The sequence below is a fragment of the Heterodontus francisci genome, chromosome 5, assembly GCF_036365525.1.
Source record: "Heterodontus francisci isolate sHetFra1 chromosome 5, sHetFra1.hap1, whole genome shotgun sequence".
NCBI classification, from domain to species: Eukaryota; Metazoa; Chordata; class Chondrichthyes; order Heterodontiformes; family Heterodontidae; genus Heterodontus; species Heterodontus francisci.
In genome coordinates this window covers 81,197,685-81,211,755 of record NC_090375.1, presented here as the reverse complement: position 1 = coordinate 81,211,755, position 14,071 = coordinate 81,197,685, and the positions used below count along the sequence as shown (strand labels likewise).

Genomic DNA, 14,071 nt, shown 5'->3' with positions numbered 1-14,071 from the left:
GAACCCTGGATGTCAAGGGATATAGAGGATTGGATAAGGAAAAAAAAGGTGGCGTATGGCAGATTCAGAGTGCTGAAAACAGCAGAGGCCCTAGAGGAGTATAGAAAGTGTAGGGGAGTACTTAAAAAAGTAATTAGGAGAGCGAAAAGGGGGCATGAAAAATCACTGTCAGACAAGATAAAGGAAAATCCCAAGGCGTTTTATAAGTATGTTATGGGCAAGAGGATAACCAGGGAAAAAGTGGGGCCCATTAAGGATCATAGAGGCAATCTGTGTGTGGAACTGGAGGACATAGTGGAGATTTTGAATGATTACTTTTCATCTGTGTTCACTATGAAGAGGGAAGATGTAGGTGTAGTGATCAGGTAAGGGCATTGAAAAGGAGGAAGTATTAGCTGTATTAATGGGCTTGAAGGTGGATAAATCCCCAGGCCCAGATGAGATGTACCCCAGGCTGCTATGTGAGGCAAGAAAGGAGATAATGGGGGGCTCTGACACAAATTTTCAGATCCTTTCTGGCCACAGGAGAGGTACCAGAGGATTGGAGGACAGCGAATGTGGTACCATTATTTAAGAAGGTTAGCAGGGATAAACCAGGTAATTACAGGCTGGTGAGTCTAACATCAGTGGTAGGGAAATTACTGGAAAAATTTCTGAGAGATAGGATTAATCTTCACTTGGAGAGGCAGGGATTAATAAGGGATAGTCAGCATGGCTTTGTCAGGGGAGATCATGTCTAACAAATTTAGATTAGATTAGAGATACAGCACTGAAACAGGCCCTTCGGCCCACCAAGTCTGTGCCGAACATCAACCACCCATTTATACTAATCCTAGACTAATCCCATATTCCTACCAAACATCTCCACCTGTCCCTATATTTCCCTACCACCTACCTATACTAGTGACAATTTATAATGGCCAATTTACCTATCAATCTGCTAGTCTTTTGGCTTGTGGGAGGAAACCGGAGCACCCGGAGAAAACCCACGCAGACACAGGGAGAACTTGCAAACTCCACACAGGCAGGACCCGGAATCGAACCCGGGTCACTGGAGCTGTGAGGCTGCGGTGCTAACCACTGCGCCACTGTGCCGCCCCAAATTTGATTGAACTTTTCGAGGAGGTGACTAGAGGTGTAGATGAGGGTAAAGCAATTGATGTAGTCTACATGAACTTCAGTAAGGCTTTTTATAAGGTCCCACATGGGAGATTGGTTAAGAAAGTAAAGACCCATGGGATCCAAGGTAATTTGGCAAATTGGATTCAAAATTGGCTTAGTGGCAGGAGGCAGAGGGTGATGGTAGAGTGCTGTTTCTATGAGTGGAAGCCTGTGACCAGTGGTGTACTGCAGGAATCGGTGCTGGGCCCCTTACTATTTGTTGTGTACATTAATAATTTAGACGTGAATATAGGAAGTATGATCAGTAAGTTTGCAGACAGCACGAAAATTGTTGGTGTCATAAATAGTGTGGAGGAAAGCCTTAGATTACAGGATGATATAGATGGGCTGGTGAGATGGGTGGAGCAGTGGCAAATGGAGTTTAATCCTGAGAAGTGTGAGGTGATGCACTTTGGGAGGTCTAACAAGGCAATGGAATATACAATGGATGGTAGGACCCTAGGAAGTGCAGAGGGTCAGAGGGACCTTGGGGTGCTTGTCCATAGATCACTGAAGGCAGCAGCACAGGTAGATAAGGTGGTTAGGAAGGCATACGGGATACTTGCCTTTCTTAGCCGAGGCATAGAATATAAGAGCAGGGGGGTTATGCTGGAGCTGTATAAAATGCTGGTTAGGCCACAGTTGGAGTAATGTGTACAGTTCTGCTCGCCACACTATAGGAAGGATGTGATTGCAATGGAGAGGGTGCAGAGGAGATTCACCAGGATGTTGCCTGGGCTGGAGCATTTCAGTTATGAAGACAGACTAAATAGACTGGGGTTGTTTTTCTTGGAGCGGAGAAGGCTGAGGGGGGACCTGATTGAGGTATACAAAATTATGAGGGGCATAGATAGGATAGATAGGAAGAAACTTTTTCCCTTAGTGGAGAGGTCAATAACTAGGGGACATAGATTTAAGGTAAGGGGCAGGAGGTTTAGAGGGGAGTTGAGGAGGAATTTTTTCACCCAGAGGGTGGTTGGAATCTGGAACGCACTGCCTGAAGGAACGCTCACGACATTCAAGAAATATTTAGATGGGCACTTGAAACGCCATAACATACAAGGCTACGGGCCAAGTGCGGGGAAATGGGATTAGATAGGATGGGTGCTTGATGGTCGGCGCAGGCGCATAGGGCCAAAGGGCCTGTTTCTGTGCTGTAAAACTCTATGACTCTATCACAGAAACAATTGCAGAAACCAGCTGCTGATTCCAAGTCAATAACTTCCAGCTCACTTTACATACCAGGAGATTTTCACACACTGTATACCAGTTTCACAAAATGCTTTTCTTCAAAAGCTCATGTAAGAATTCTCTGCTTTTTCAATTTATTTTTGGTTGGTTGGGTACAGTAGGGAAATGTAAATACACCCAGAGGTAGCAATAAACCAATCTTTGTAGTTTTCCATGGAAGACTGATACTCTAGGAAAGATTACACCTGAGAATTCTCTTTGACATTAGCATGCACGCTACAGGGGGCAGCTTTTTTGAGAAATAAATAAGCAATTTACATTTTTAAGTGGGTCAATTTCAAGTGTAGTCTTCAAAGCAATGCTTTAGTTTTGTGATGGTAAGCTCCACAGCATGTCATAGCCTCCGCTCTTATCCTTCACACCAGCAGGCCAAGCATGTCTGACAATCTTTGGTTCAATTTATCCGCAAAGAAAAGTAAGTCTGAATATGAATTTGAGGCTGCTTTGACTTGTGTTTACGCTTTGTGTTTTCTGGCTACTTAGAATCATAGAAAGTTTAAGGCATAGAAAGAGGCCACTTGGCCGATCGTGCCTGTGCCGGCCAAAAAACGATCTGCCTATTCTAATCCCACCTTCCAACATTTGGTCTGTAGCCCTGCAGATGCACTTGAGGTGCATATCCAGACTCCTTTTGAATGAGTTGAGGGTTTCTGCCTCAACTACCTTTTCAGGCAGTGAATTCCAGACCCCCACTGCCCTCTGGGTGGAAAGGTTTTTCCTCATCTCCCCTCTAATTTTTCTACCAATCACTTTAAATCTATGCCCCCTCATCACTGACCTCTCTGCTGAAGTGAATAGACTCTCCACCTCCACTCTATCCAGGCCCCTCAAAATTTTGTACATTTCAATCAGATCTCCCCTCAGCTTTCTCTGTTCCAAGGAGAACAACCCCAGCCTATCCAATCTTTCCTCACAGCTACATTTTTCCAGTCCTGGTAACATCCTCGTAAATCTCCTCTGTACCCTCTCTAGTGCAATTACATCCTTTCTGTAATGAGGTGACCAGAACTGCACACAGTACTCAAGTTATGGCCTAACCAATGATTTATACAGTTCCAGCATAACCTCCCTGCTTTTATATTCTATACCTCGGCTAATAAAGGAAAGGATTTCATATGCCTTCTTAACCACCTTATTGACCTGTCCTGCTACCTTCAGGGATCTGTGGACATTCACTCCAAGGTCCCTTACTTCCTCTACGCTTCTCAGTATTTTCCGATTAATTGTGTATTCCTTTGCCTTGTTTGACCTTCCAAAATGCATCACCTCACACTTCTGCAGGTTGAATTCCATTTGCCACTTTTCTGTCCATCTGACCAGACCATCAATATCTTCCAGCAATCTACAGCTATCCTCCTCGTTATCTACCACACGGCCAATTTTTGTGTCTTCCGCAAATGTCTCGATCATGCTCCCAACATTTACATCCAAATCATTAAAATATACCACAAAAAGCAGGTGACCCAGTACTGAGCCCTGCGGAACGCCACTGGAAACAGCCCTCCAGTTGCAAAAACACCCGTCAACAATTACCCTTTGTTTCCTACCACTGAGCCAATTTTGTATCCACCTTGCTGCATTTCCCTGGATCCCATGGGATTTTATTTTTTTACCCAGTCTACCATGTGGGACCTTGTCAAAAGCCTTGCAAAAATCCACATAGACCACATCAACTGCACTACCCTCATCTATCTTCCTTGTTACTTCTTCAAAAGATTCGATCAAGTTGGTCAAACAAGATCTTACCTTAACAAATCCATGCTTACTATCCTTGATTAACTTGTGCCTTTCTAAGTGACAGTTTATCCTGTCTCTCAGAATAGATTCCAATAATTTGCCCAAAACTGAGGTTAGACTGACTGGCCTGTAATTTTTCGGTCTACCCCTCACTCCCTTTTTCAACAGAGGTACAACGTTATAGTTCTCCAGTCCTCCGTCACCACACCTGTATCCAGTGAGGACTGGAAAATGATGGTCAAACCTTCTGCTATTTCCTTTCTTGCTTCTTTTAACAGCATAGGGTATATTTCATCTGGCCCTGGTGATTTATCAACTTTCAAGGATGCTAATCCCATTAATACTTCCTCTCTGCCTATGTTTATCACATTCAATACTTCACACCCCTCCTCCTTACCTAAAATACCTGCATCATCCCCCTCTTTTGTGAAGACAGACACAAAGTATTCATTAAGAACCATTCCAACATCTTCCGCCCCTACACATTGCTTACCATTTTGTCTTTTATGGGCCATACTCTCTCCTTAGTTATCCTCTTAATGTATTGATAAAACATCTTTGGATTTACCTTGATTTTGCTTGCCAATATTCTTTCATGCCCTGTCTTTGCTTTACTAATTTCCTTTTTGATTTCACTCCTCCATTTTCTATACTCCTCTCGGCTTTCTGTAGTATTGAGTTCTCGGTGTCAGACCTAAGCTTTCCTTTAATAAAAACAAGAAATGCTGGAATCACTCAGCAGGTCTGGCAGCATCTGTGGAAAGAGAAGCAGAGTTAACGTTTCGGGTCAGTGACCCTTCATCGGAACTCTTTCCTTTTCTGCCTTATCTTACCCTGTAAACTCCTTGACATCCATGGGGCTCTAGATTTGGCCATCTTACCCTTTTTCTTTGTGGGAACATGTTTACTCTGAACCCCTTGAATCTCGCCTTTGAATGCCTCCCACTGCTCTGACACTGATTTATCTTCAAGCAGCTGTTTCCAGTCCACTTTCATTAAATCACTCCTCAGTTTAGTAAAATTGGCCTTTTCCCAATTGAGAACTCTAACTCCTGTTCTATCTCTGTCCTTTTCCATCATTATGTGAAAACGGACTGAATTCTGATCACTACTACCTAAATGCTCTCCCACTGCCACTCCTTCCACCTTCCCATCTTCATTTCCTAAAACGAAGTCTAAAACTGCACCATCTCTTGTTGGACTTGCTACATACTGGCCAAAAAAATTCTCCTGAATGCACTTCAAGAATTCTGCTCCCTCAATTCCTTTCACACTAAAACTATCCCAGTTAATATTGGGGTCGTTAAAATCCCCTATTATTACTGCCCTATTGTTCTTGCACTACACTTCTCAGAGATTTGCCTACATACCTGTTCTTCTATCTCCCTCTGACTGGGGGTCTATAGTACACTCCCAGCAGTGTGATTGCCCCTTTTTTGTTCCTTAGCTCACTCCATATGGCCTCATTTGATGAACCTTCCAACATATCATCCCTCCTCACAGCTGTAATTGCTTCTCGAACCAAACTGCCACCCCCTCTCTTTTTATTTCCCTCTTTATCTTGTTTAAAAACCCTGTAACCAGGAATGTTGAGCTGCCATTCCTGTCCCTCCTTAAGCCATGTTTCTGTAACAGCTATGATATCATACTGCTACGTGTCTATCTGTGCCCTCAGCTCATCTGCTTTATTTGCTATTCTCCTTGCATTGAAATAGATACCCTTGAGCACTGCCAAACTCTTTTTTTTATTTTCTAACCTTTGTTTCCTCTGTCTCCCAGACTCATCCATTAATTCCCTGCCTTCCATTTTCATTTTTATTTTTGTCCCAACTGAGTCTACCCTCAGGTCCCCATTCCCCTGCCAAACTAGTTTAAAACTTCCCCAACAGCACTAGCAAAACGTTCCGCAAGGAACTCACTCCCGGCTCTGTTCAGGTGCACCAGTCTGGCCTGTACAGGTCCCATCTTCCCCAGAGCTGGTCCCAATGTCCCAGGAATCTAAAGCCCTCCCTCCTGCACCATCTTTCCAGCCACGCAATCATCTGTCTTACCTTCTATTTCTATACTCACTGTCTATATGACTGTCCTCAGTATTCAGAACTGAATACCTTTCAGAGAGTGCGATGCACTCAGGGGTCTCCTGCTACCTGCCTGATTCTTTTTGACTGCTTGATGGTCACCCATTCCCTCTGTCCCTGCATACTCTTCAGCTGTGGGATGACCACACCTATAAACGTGCTATCCACGTAGCTCTCATCCTCATGAATTTTTTTAAATTCATTCATGGGATGTGGGCGTCGCTAGCCAGGCCAGCATTTATTGCCCATCCCTAATTGCCCTTGAGAAGGTGGTGGTGAGCTGCCTTGAACCGTTGCAGTCCATGTGGGGTAGGTACACCCACAGTGCTGTCAGGACGGGAGTTCCAGGATTTTGACCTAGCGACAGTGAAGGAACGGCGATATAGTTCCAAGTCAGGATGGTGTATGACTTGGAGTGGAACTTGCAGGTGGTGGTGTTCCCATGCATTTGCTGCCCTTGTCCTTTTAGTTGGTAGAGGTTGGAAGGTGCTGTCTAAGGAGCCTTGGTGCACTGGTGTAGTGCATCTTGTAGATGGTACACACTGCTGCCACTGTGTGTCAGTGGTGGAGGGAGTGAATGTTTGTGGATGGGGTGCCAATCAAGCGGGCTGCTTTGTCCTGGATGGTGTCGAGCTTCTTGAGTGTTGTTGGAGCTGCACCCATCCAGGCAAGTGGAGAGTATTCCATCACATTCCTGACTTGTGCCTTGTAGATGGTGGACAGGCTTTGGGGAGTCAGGAGGTGAATTACTTGCCGCAGGATTCCTAGCCTCTGACCTGCTTTTGTAGCCACGGTATTTATATGGCTACTCGAGTTCAGTTTCTGGTCAATGGTAGCCCCTAGGATGTTGATAGTGGGGGATTCAGCAATTGTAATGCCATTGAATGTCAAAGGGAGATGATTAGATTCTCTCTTGTTTGAGATGGTCATTGCCTGTCACTTGTGTGGCGCAAATGTTACTTGCCACTTATCAGCCCAAGCCTGGATATTGTCCAAGTCTTGCTGCATTTCTACACGGACTGCTTCAGTATCTGAGGCGTCACGAATGGTGCTGAACATTATGCAATCATCAATGAACATCCCCACTTCTCACCTTATGATTGAAGGAAGGTCATTGATGAATCAGCTGAAGATGGTTGGACCTAGGACACTACCCTGAGGAACTCCTGCAGTGATGTCCTGGAGTTCAGATGATTGACCTCCAACAACCACTACCATTTTCCTTTGTGCTAGGTATGACTCCAACCAGCGGAGTGTTTTCCCTTGATTCCCATTGACCTCAGTTTTGCTCGGGCTCCTTGATGCCATACTCAGTCAAATGCTGCCTTGCTGTCAAGGGCAGTCACTCTCACCTCACCTCTTGAGTTCAGCTCTTTAGTCCATGTTTGAGCCAAGGCTGTAATGAGGTCAGGAGCTGAGTGGCCCTGGCAGAATGCAAACTGAGCATCACTGAGCAGGTTATTGCTAAGCAAATGTCACTTGATGGCACTGTTGATGACACCTTCCATCACTTTACTGATGATTGAGAGTTGGCTGATGGGGCGGTAATTGGCCGGGTTCGACTTGTCCTGCTTTTTGTGTACAGGACATACCTGGGCAATTTTCCACATTGCCGGGTCGATGCCAGAGTTGTAGCTGTACTGGAACAGCTTGGCTTGGGGCGCGGCAAGTTCTGGAGCACAGGTCTTCAGTACTATTGCTGGAATATTGTCAGGGCCCATAGCCTTTGCAGTATCCAGTGCCTTCAGTCGTTTCTTGATATCACGCGGAGTGATTCATGAGTACACCGCTGTGTCACCAACTGCCGCTCAAATTCCAAAACCCGGAGCTCAGGCTGCCGCAATTGATGACACTTCCTGCACAAATGGTTCTCCAGGATATGGGAAGAACCTGGAGCACCCATATAGCACAGGATATGCACTCTCAAGGTTGAAGCACCCCTGCCATTCCTTTATTTATTAGGTGACCCTTTGCTACTGCTAAAAAAAACTTACCAATACTACAACACCTTAGAATTAATAATTAAAACTTAACTGGTACTGATAAATCCTACTAAAAATCAATAAAGTTCACTGGTTAAAATAAACCTTACTCAATGAAAAATAATACTCACCAGCTACTCACTTGTTCCTTATTAGTAATACTTAATTCATACTTTTTTAAAGTCTCCCAATTGTTGAGACGCGATAACCCAACTATTTATACACGCACCCGAACAGTCGTGTACGAACCCTGCTATTTATTGATACTCCCTAACAGCAGTTACTCACTAGTCAATCACTTTGCAGCTTTCCTGTGATGTCACTGTTCACTTTGTTTTCAAACTCCAGCGTGCCTGGACTCCTGTCCACTGCTTTCGCTGTTTCTCTGCATGAACTCTCCCGGTCTCTTCATGCAAACTGAATTATGAGATCTGATTCACAAGGGGTGTATTTTCTAGTAATCCACCGAGCCTGAGCCATTTCCAAATTACAATTTGGAAACGTGTTGTGATAGTTTGTTGGAAAAAGAATTAAAGCTTCCCAATTCAGAAGTTACTACATTGGAGCTTCCATCATGCAATGCTATGTAATGAGTTTCACCAGCTAAGACATGTTTAATTTATATTCTAGGCTGGTGTTGAATGTTTTATATTTTCACTTTGGAACTAAAGAAGGAAGACATTATGCATGGGAAGTAATCTTTTTACAGGATGAAGACAGTTTTGACTTGTGGAGGTTATCCGTACACTGATGTGCCATCTATGCGTTGTGGAGATCATTGATATTGAACTATGGAATATAATTGGCTTTTTTATACCTTTTCATTGACAATATGGGAAATCCAATGAATATAATTTACTTGAATTTTCAAATGGGGTTCAGCACATTTTTACAAGACTTGTAAACAAGGTACTGGTTAATTGAAGTAATGGAAATTTCTCGGTGCTTTGTGAATTTTAGTTTGACAATTGGAAGCAGAAGGCAATGAGAAATGGGGAAGAAAACTTTGTCTAGAGGCAGTAACTAGCCAAGCATTGCAGAACACTATTGTAGGCACCCAGTTATAAATCTCCTGCTGTTTGTTCATTCTATTCATAACTTAATTAGAGAAGAGTTCTTACAATATTGCAAAATCTGTTGATGAGGTGAGATTTGGCAAGTCACAAATATTAAGGACACCTGCAAAATCAGGGAGACTTAGACCAATTAAGTAGATGGGCTCAGAAATGGCAAAAAAGTCTTAATGTAGATAATTGAAGGAAACATTTTTTATTCATTCATGGGATTTGGGTGTTGCTGGCCAGGCCAGCCTTTATTGCCCATCCCTAATTGCCCTTGAGAAGGTGGAGGTGAGATACAACTGAGTGGCTTGCTAGGCCATTTCATTGAAGGAAGAAACATGTAAAATAACAAATGGACTTGTGGAGGATGAAAGAGATAAAATGATGAAGAATAGTAAAACATATTGCAGATTTTAAAATAATTTGTTTCACAACAATTTTCACTAATGATGTTGATAGTGCATCTAAACAACTAAATAAAGTGGTGAGAGATCCATTGGAGATGGTGAATCATTATGAAATACTCATTAGTGAAGGGAAGCACCACAAGTTTCACAAAGTATTAGCCTCAAGAAATGGGGATAGAAATAAGGAGTCCATTTTGGAAATTTTGCAAAGATCATGGGACACAACAATGGTAAGACAGCATTGTGGTCTTTTGAAAAGATTAGAAGCATGATTCTGTGAACTCTTGACTTGTTAGTCTGACATTTCTGGCAGAAAGAAACTAGTGGAGTCGAGTATCAAAGGGATAATTCAAAGACTTTCAGTAAAAGTAAAGGCACTAGGGATTTAGAATGTGGCATGTAAGGTCAGACAGATATTCCAGAGGTATACTTAATTTACCTTGCAGGTAAGGAATGACTATCCCCAGAAAGTGTGGTAGAGTCATAGAGTCATAGAGTCGTACAGCATGGAAACAGGCCCTTCGGCCCACTGCGTCCATGCCGACCATAATGCCTATCTATACTCATCCCACCTGCCTGCATTAATTCCATATCCCTCTATGCCTTAAAATAAAAGCAAAATACTGCGGATGCTGGAAATCTGAAACAAAAACAAGAAATGCTGGATTCACTCAGCAGGTCTGGCAGCATCTGTGGAAAGAGAAGCAGAGTTAACGTTTCGGGTCAGTGACCCGAAGAAGGGTCACTGACCCGAAACGTTAACTCTGCTTCTCTTTCCACAGATGCTGCCAGACCTGCTGAGTGAATCCAGCATTTCTTGTTTTTGTCCCTCTATGCCTTGCTCATTCAAGTACCTGTCCAGATGCCTCTTAAATGTTGCTTCTGTTCCTGCCTCCACTACCTCCTCTGGCAGCTCATTCCAGATATCCGCTATTCTTTGTGTGAAACATTTACCCCTTTGATCCCCTTTAAACCTCCTCCCTCTCACCTTAAATCTATGCCCTCTAGTTTTAGTCACCCCTACCATGGGAAACAGACTCTGGCTATCTACCCTATCTATGCCTCTCATAATTTTATATACCTCTATCATGTCCCCTCTCAGCTTCCTTCGCTCCAGGGAAAACAGACCGGAAAACAGAATGGATTGGTTGTGGCAGGAATGAACATTCTGTCAGTTCTTGTCAATGCCCTCTTATGTGAGCCACATGGGTTTGTGAAAGGCTTAACAAGTTTATTCTTGTTCTTTGAGGATGTCAGTGTCAGGCATAATTAATTGGCTAAAGCTGAACAGTAGTCATGGTAGTATCTGTAATTAGGTAACAATGATCAGTATTAGTTCTCTCCCTCCCCTGGGCATATCATTTCTAATTATGTGAATAAAGATATTTGGCTGGAAGTTCCTCAATCTGATTTATATCAAAATTTACTTTAGTTTCTACACTGATCTTGCCAATGGCAATTTTTAAAAATTTGTTCATGAGATGTGGGCATCACTGGCTAGACAAGCATTTATTGCAAATCCCAAATTTCTCTTGAACTATCTCAATTGACACTGTTTCATGGTCACCATTAGCATAGCATTTTAATTCCAGATTTGTTTATTAATTGAATTCAAATTTCACCACCTGCTTTTGTGGGATTTGAACCCATATTCCCAGAGCACTAGTTTGGGCTTTTGGGTTATTACACCTGTTACCACAATGCCATCACACTAAACTTTCATGAGAATCTTATCAGCAAATTCCTGAATGAAAAAAAAGCATAAAACATGAAAATTGGGGCAGTGGGATGTGAAGCATATTCCATTCACCTTCTTTGAGTCCATCTTTATCTCATTGATGCAATGAAATTAAAGTTTGAAGCTGTCAAACCATGCACATTAAGTACAGAGTGTTTAAAATTGCCATTTTGGCAGCTTGAAGCTTTTTAATTATCAGATTCTGATACCATAAAAAAAATCAAAGATATTAAAAATACAATGAATGCCATTAAGGAGGGATAAAACAAAAATGCTATAAAACACCAGAAAAAGTGACTTCCAGCCTTGCTATGCCTAAACTTCTGGAAGTAAATTCAGAATTGGCATAAATGCTGGAAACTCCCATTCCCTGGTTTTTTGCATGGGGGCAGCACTACGTTAATAAGCTTACAGAGGTTTTGGCGTACATAACTCAGGGGCAGTGCAAATGATCAAGGAAAGGGAAAAGAAAATTTTCACATAGTGATGTGTTGGTGTAAAACTGGAATAAATCAGTTACGTGCAAATTCCCTGGAAAAAATTGGCGCAAATCCACTCTTACATATACAACAAAAACAAGAAATGCTGGAATCACTCAGCAGGTCTGGCAGCATCTGTGGAAAGAGGAACAGAGTTAACGTTTCGGGTCAGTGACCCGAAGAAGGGTCACTGACCCGAAACGTTAACTCTGCTTCTCTTTCCACAGATGCTGCCAGACCTGCTGAGTGATTCCAGCATTTCTTGTTTTTGTTTCAGATTTCCAGCATCCGCAGTATTTTGCTTTTATTTCACTCTTACATATACTTGCCTCAAAACTTTCTAGGAAATTCTATTGTAAACAGAATATCTAAGATTTCAGATGACATAAGATTTTGTTAGAAAATGTGATATCTCAAGAATAGGGAATTAATTTGAAGGGATTCAAGGACAGGGACTTTAAAAAAAATACTGCTTCTAAATAACTGAACATATCAAAAGTAAACAATATTCAGGAATGTAAGGTCATGCAATAACGTATACATACATCAAGTATGTATTGTTAAACAAGTTGAAACTGGAAAAAGGGTTGCGGGTCAGCTGGTAGTAATCCCTAAGTTCCACAATCTTGGATTTCTTGAAAGCATCACATGCAAAGATGCCAAGATGCATTTCATGTGATTTATGTCACTTTGTTGTGTGTTTGTAAGCAAATAAGATGCAACTTGCCAAAGACATTTTGTAAAATCAGTGCCCCTTAAAGAAACTTCTCTTTCCAAAGTAATAAATGGAAAGCAGAATCTTTCCAGTTTTTATGTTGTTTCCAGCACAGTCCACAAAACATAGCCATTGCACTTGTATTAAAAATCTTTTCAATTTGTAAACAATTTTTGCAGCAGTAATATGCTCTGACATTACTATGCGTTGGATGCATACCTGGAGATACTGGCACGAACGTTCTTGCTGGCATGTTTCCGATTTCATGACAGTTTTATTATCAAGATTCACCGAAGATTTCTGATAAACTTCATGGGCTCGGCTCACAGTTAATGTTGAAGACCATGAGCTCTTCTTCATGATTTGTGTATCAACATTGAGTGGGATATTTACACAAGTTGTGCATTTCATGTCATTATTGCTCCTTGAAGTTTTTAAGGTCTGCTCACTAATAGTGTTATAAGCTTCCATGAAGTACTGAGATGTCGAACGGTCAGGGCATCGACCCATGGTCATCACATTTGTTGGCCCATGATAAATGCATACATCACCGTCCAAGTTATCATCTGAGCTCCACCACCCTGAAATATTAGATTTGTTCTTCAGTTCTGACTTCCTATCTTTGCTCTTGCTGCGTTTGCCACGTTTCGTAGCATGTAACTCATCAGGACTTGCTTTATTGCCATTCGTGTTACCTTTGGAAGGACCTTCCAGAGAATGTGACTTAGTAAACAGCTTTTGCACTGAGTGGACCAAGTGGCGGATCCTTCCTGGACTTTCACTTCGCTGCTCCAGCGCTGTCCGTTTATACTGCAAGGTGTGGAACCCATCACGACGGATTGGGAGTTGTCTCTCAAACTGGTCCAGGAGGTTGGCAGGGATACGGTTGGTTTTATTAGATGAGGGTGCAGGCACCACGTCACATTCATCCTTAAGGTCATGCTGTGAACTATAATGTCTTCTGGGAAAAGTACTACTGGACATTTGGTCATTAAATGGAACCATGCATTCTGAGTGAAAGGAGTTCCGCTGGGTGCAATAGGAATGATCTCCAGGGTGGGAGTCAACTGGATTGAGTATGTATGGCTTCCTTTCCTGTTGGTGGGACAGTAAATCATATGAAGGGTCACAGTTGGTTGCATGCTGGTGGCCTCGGCTGCTTGATAACCCTTTCATCATTGTAGCTGAGACTTTTCCCAAATCATTTGATAACTGTAGTTATTATCAGGAGATGTCTTGAGAAAGCCCTAAAAAAATTATAAAGTGAGATAACTAATCAGTAATAAAATTTCCTAATATATGTATTTGGGTTAAAAATGTAGCACTACAGTAAGAAATGTCACAGAATTTTTGAAAACACAGTTTCTAATTTCTGGACTCCAAAGACATATCAAAAACTGATAATATTAAAAAAATTTTAAAAACAGCCACCCAATTCTTATTTCTATTCATCCACTTTTCT

The 14,071-nt window shown here is 42.3% G+C and overlaps 1 protein-coding gene across 2 annotated transcripts in view; it reads right to left on the bottom strand.

The window, feature by feature from the left end:
- The window catches only part of dlgap1a (discs, large (Drosophila) homolog-associated protein 1a), a 293,260-nt gene extending 279,475 nt beyond the window's left edge, over window positions 1-13,785 (bottom strand). For both annotated transcript variants that reach the window (XM_068031686.1, XM_068031685.1), the window contains exon 1: window positions 12,829-13,785. In XM_068031686.1, the coding sequence (XP_067887787.1) occupies window positions 12,829-13,785 (957 nt within the window). The remainder of the gene's footprint in view (window positions 1-12,828) is intronic.
- Between the last annotated feature and the right edge of the window lie 286 nt (window positions 13,786-14,071).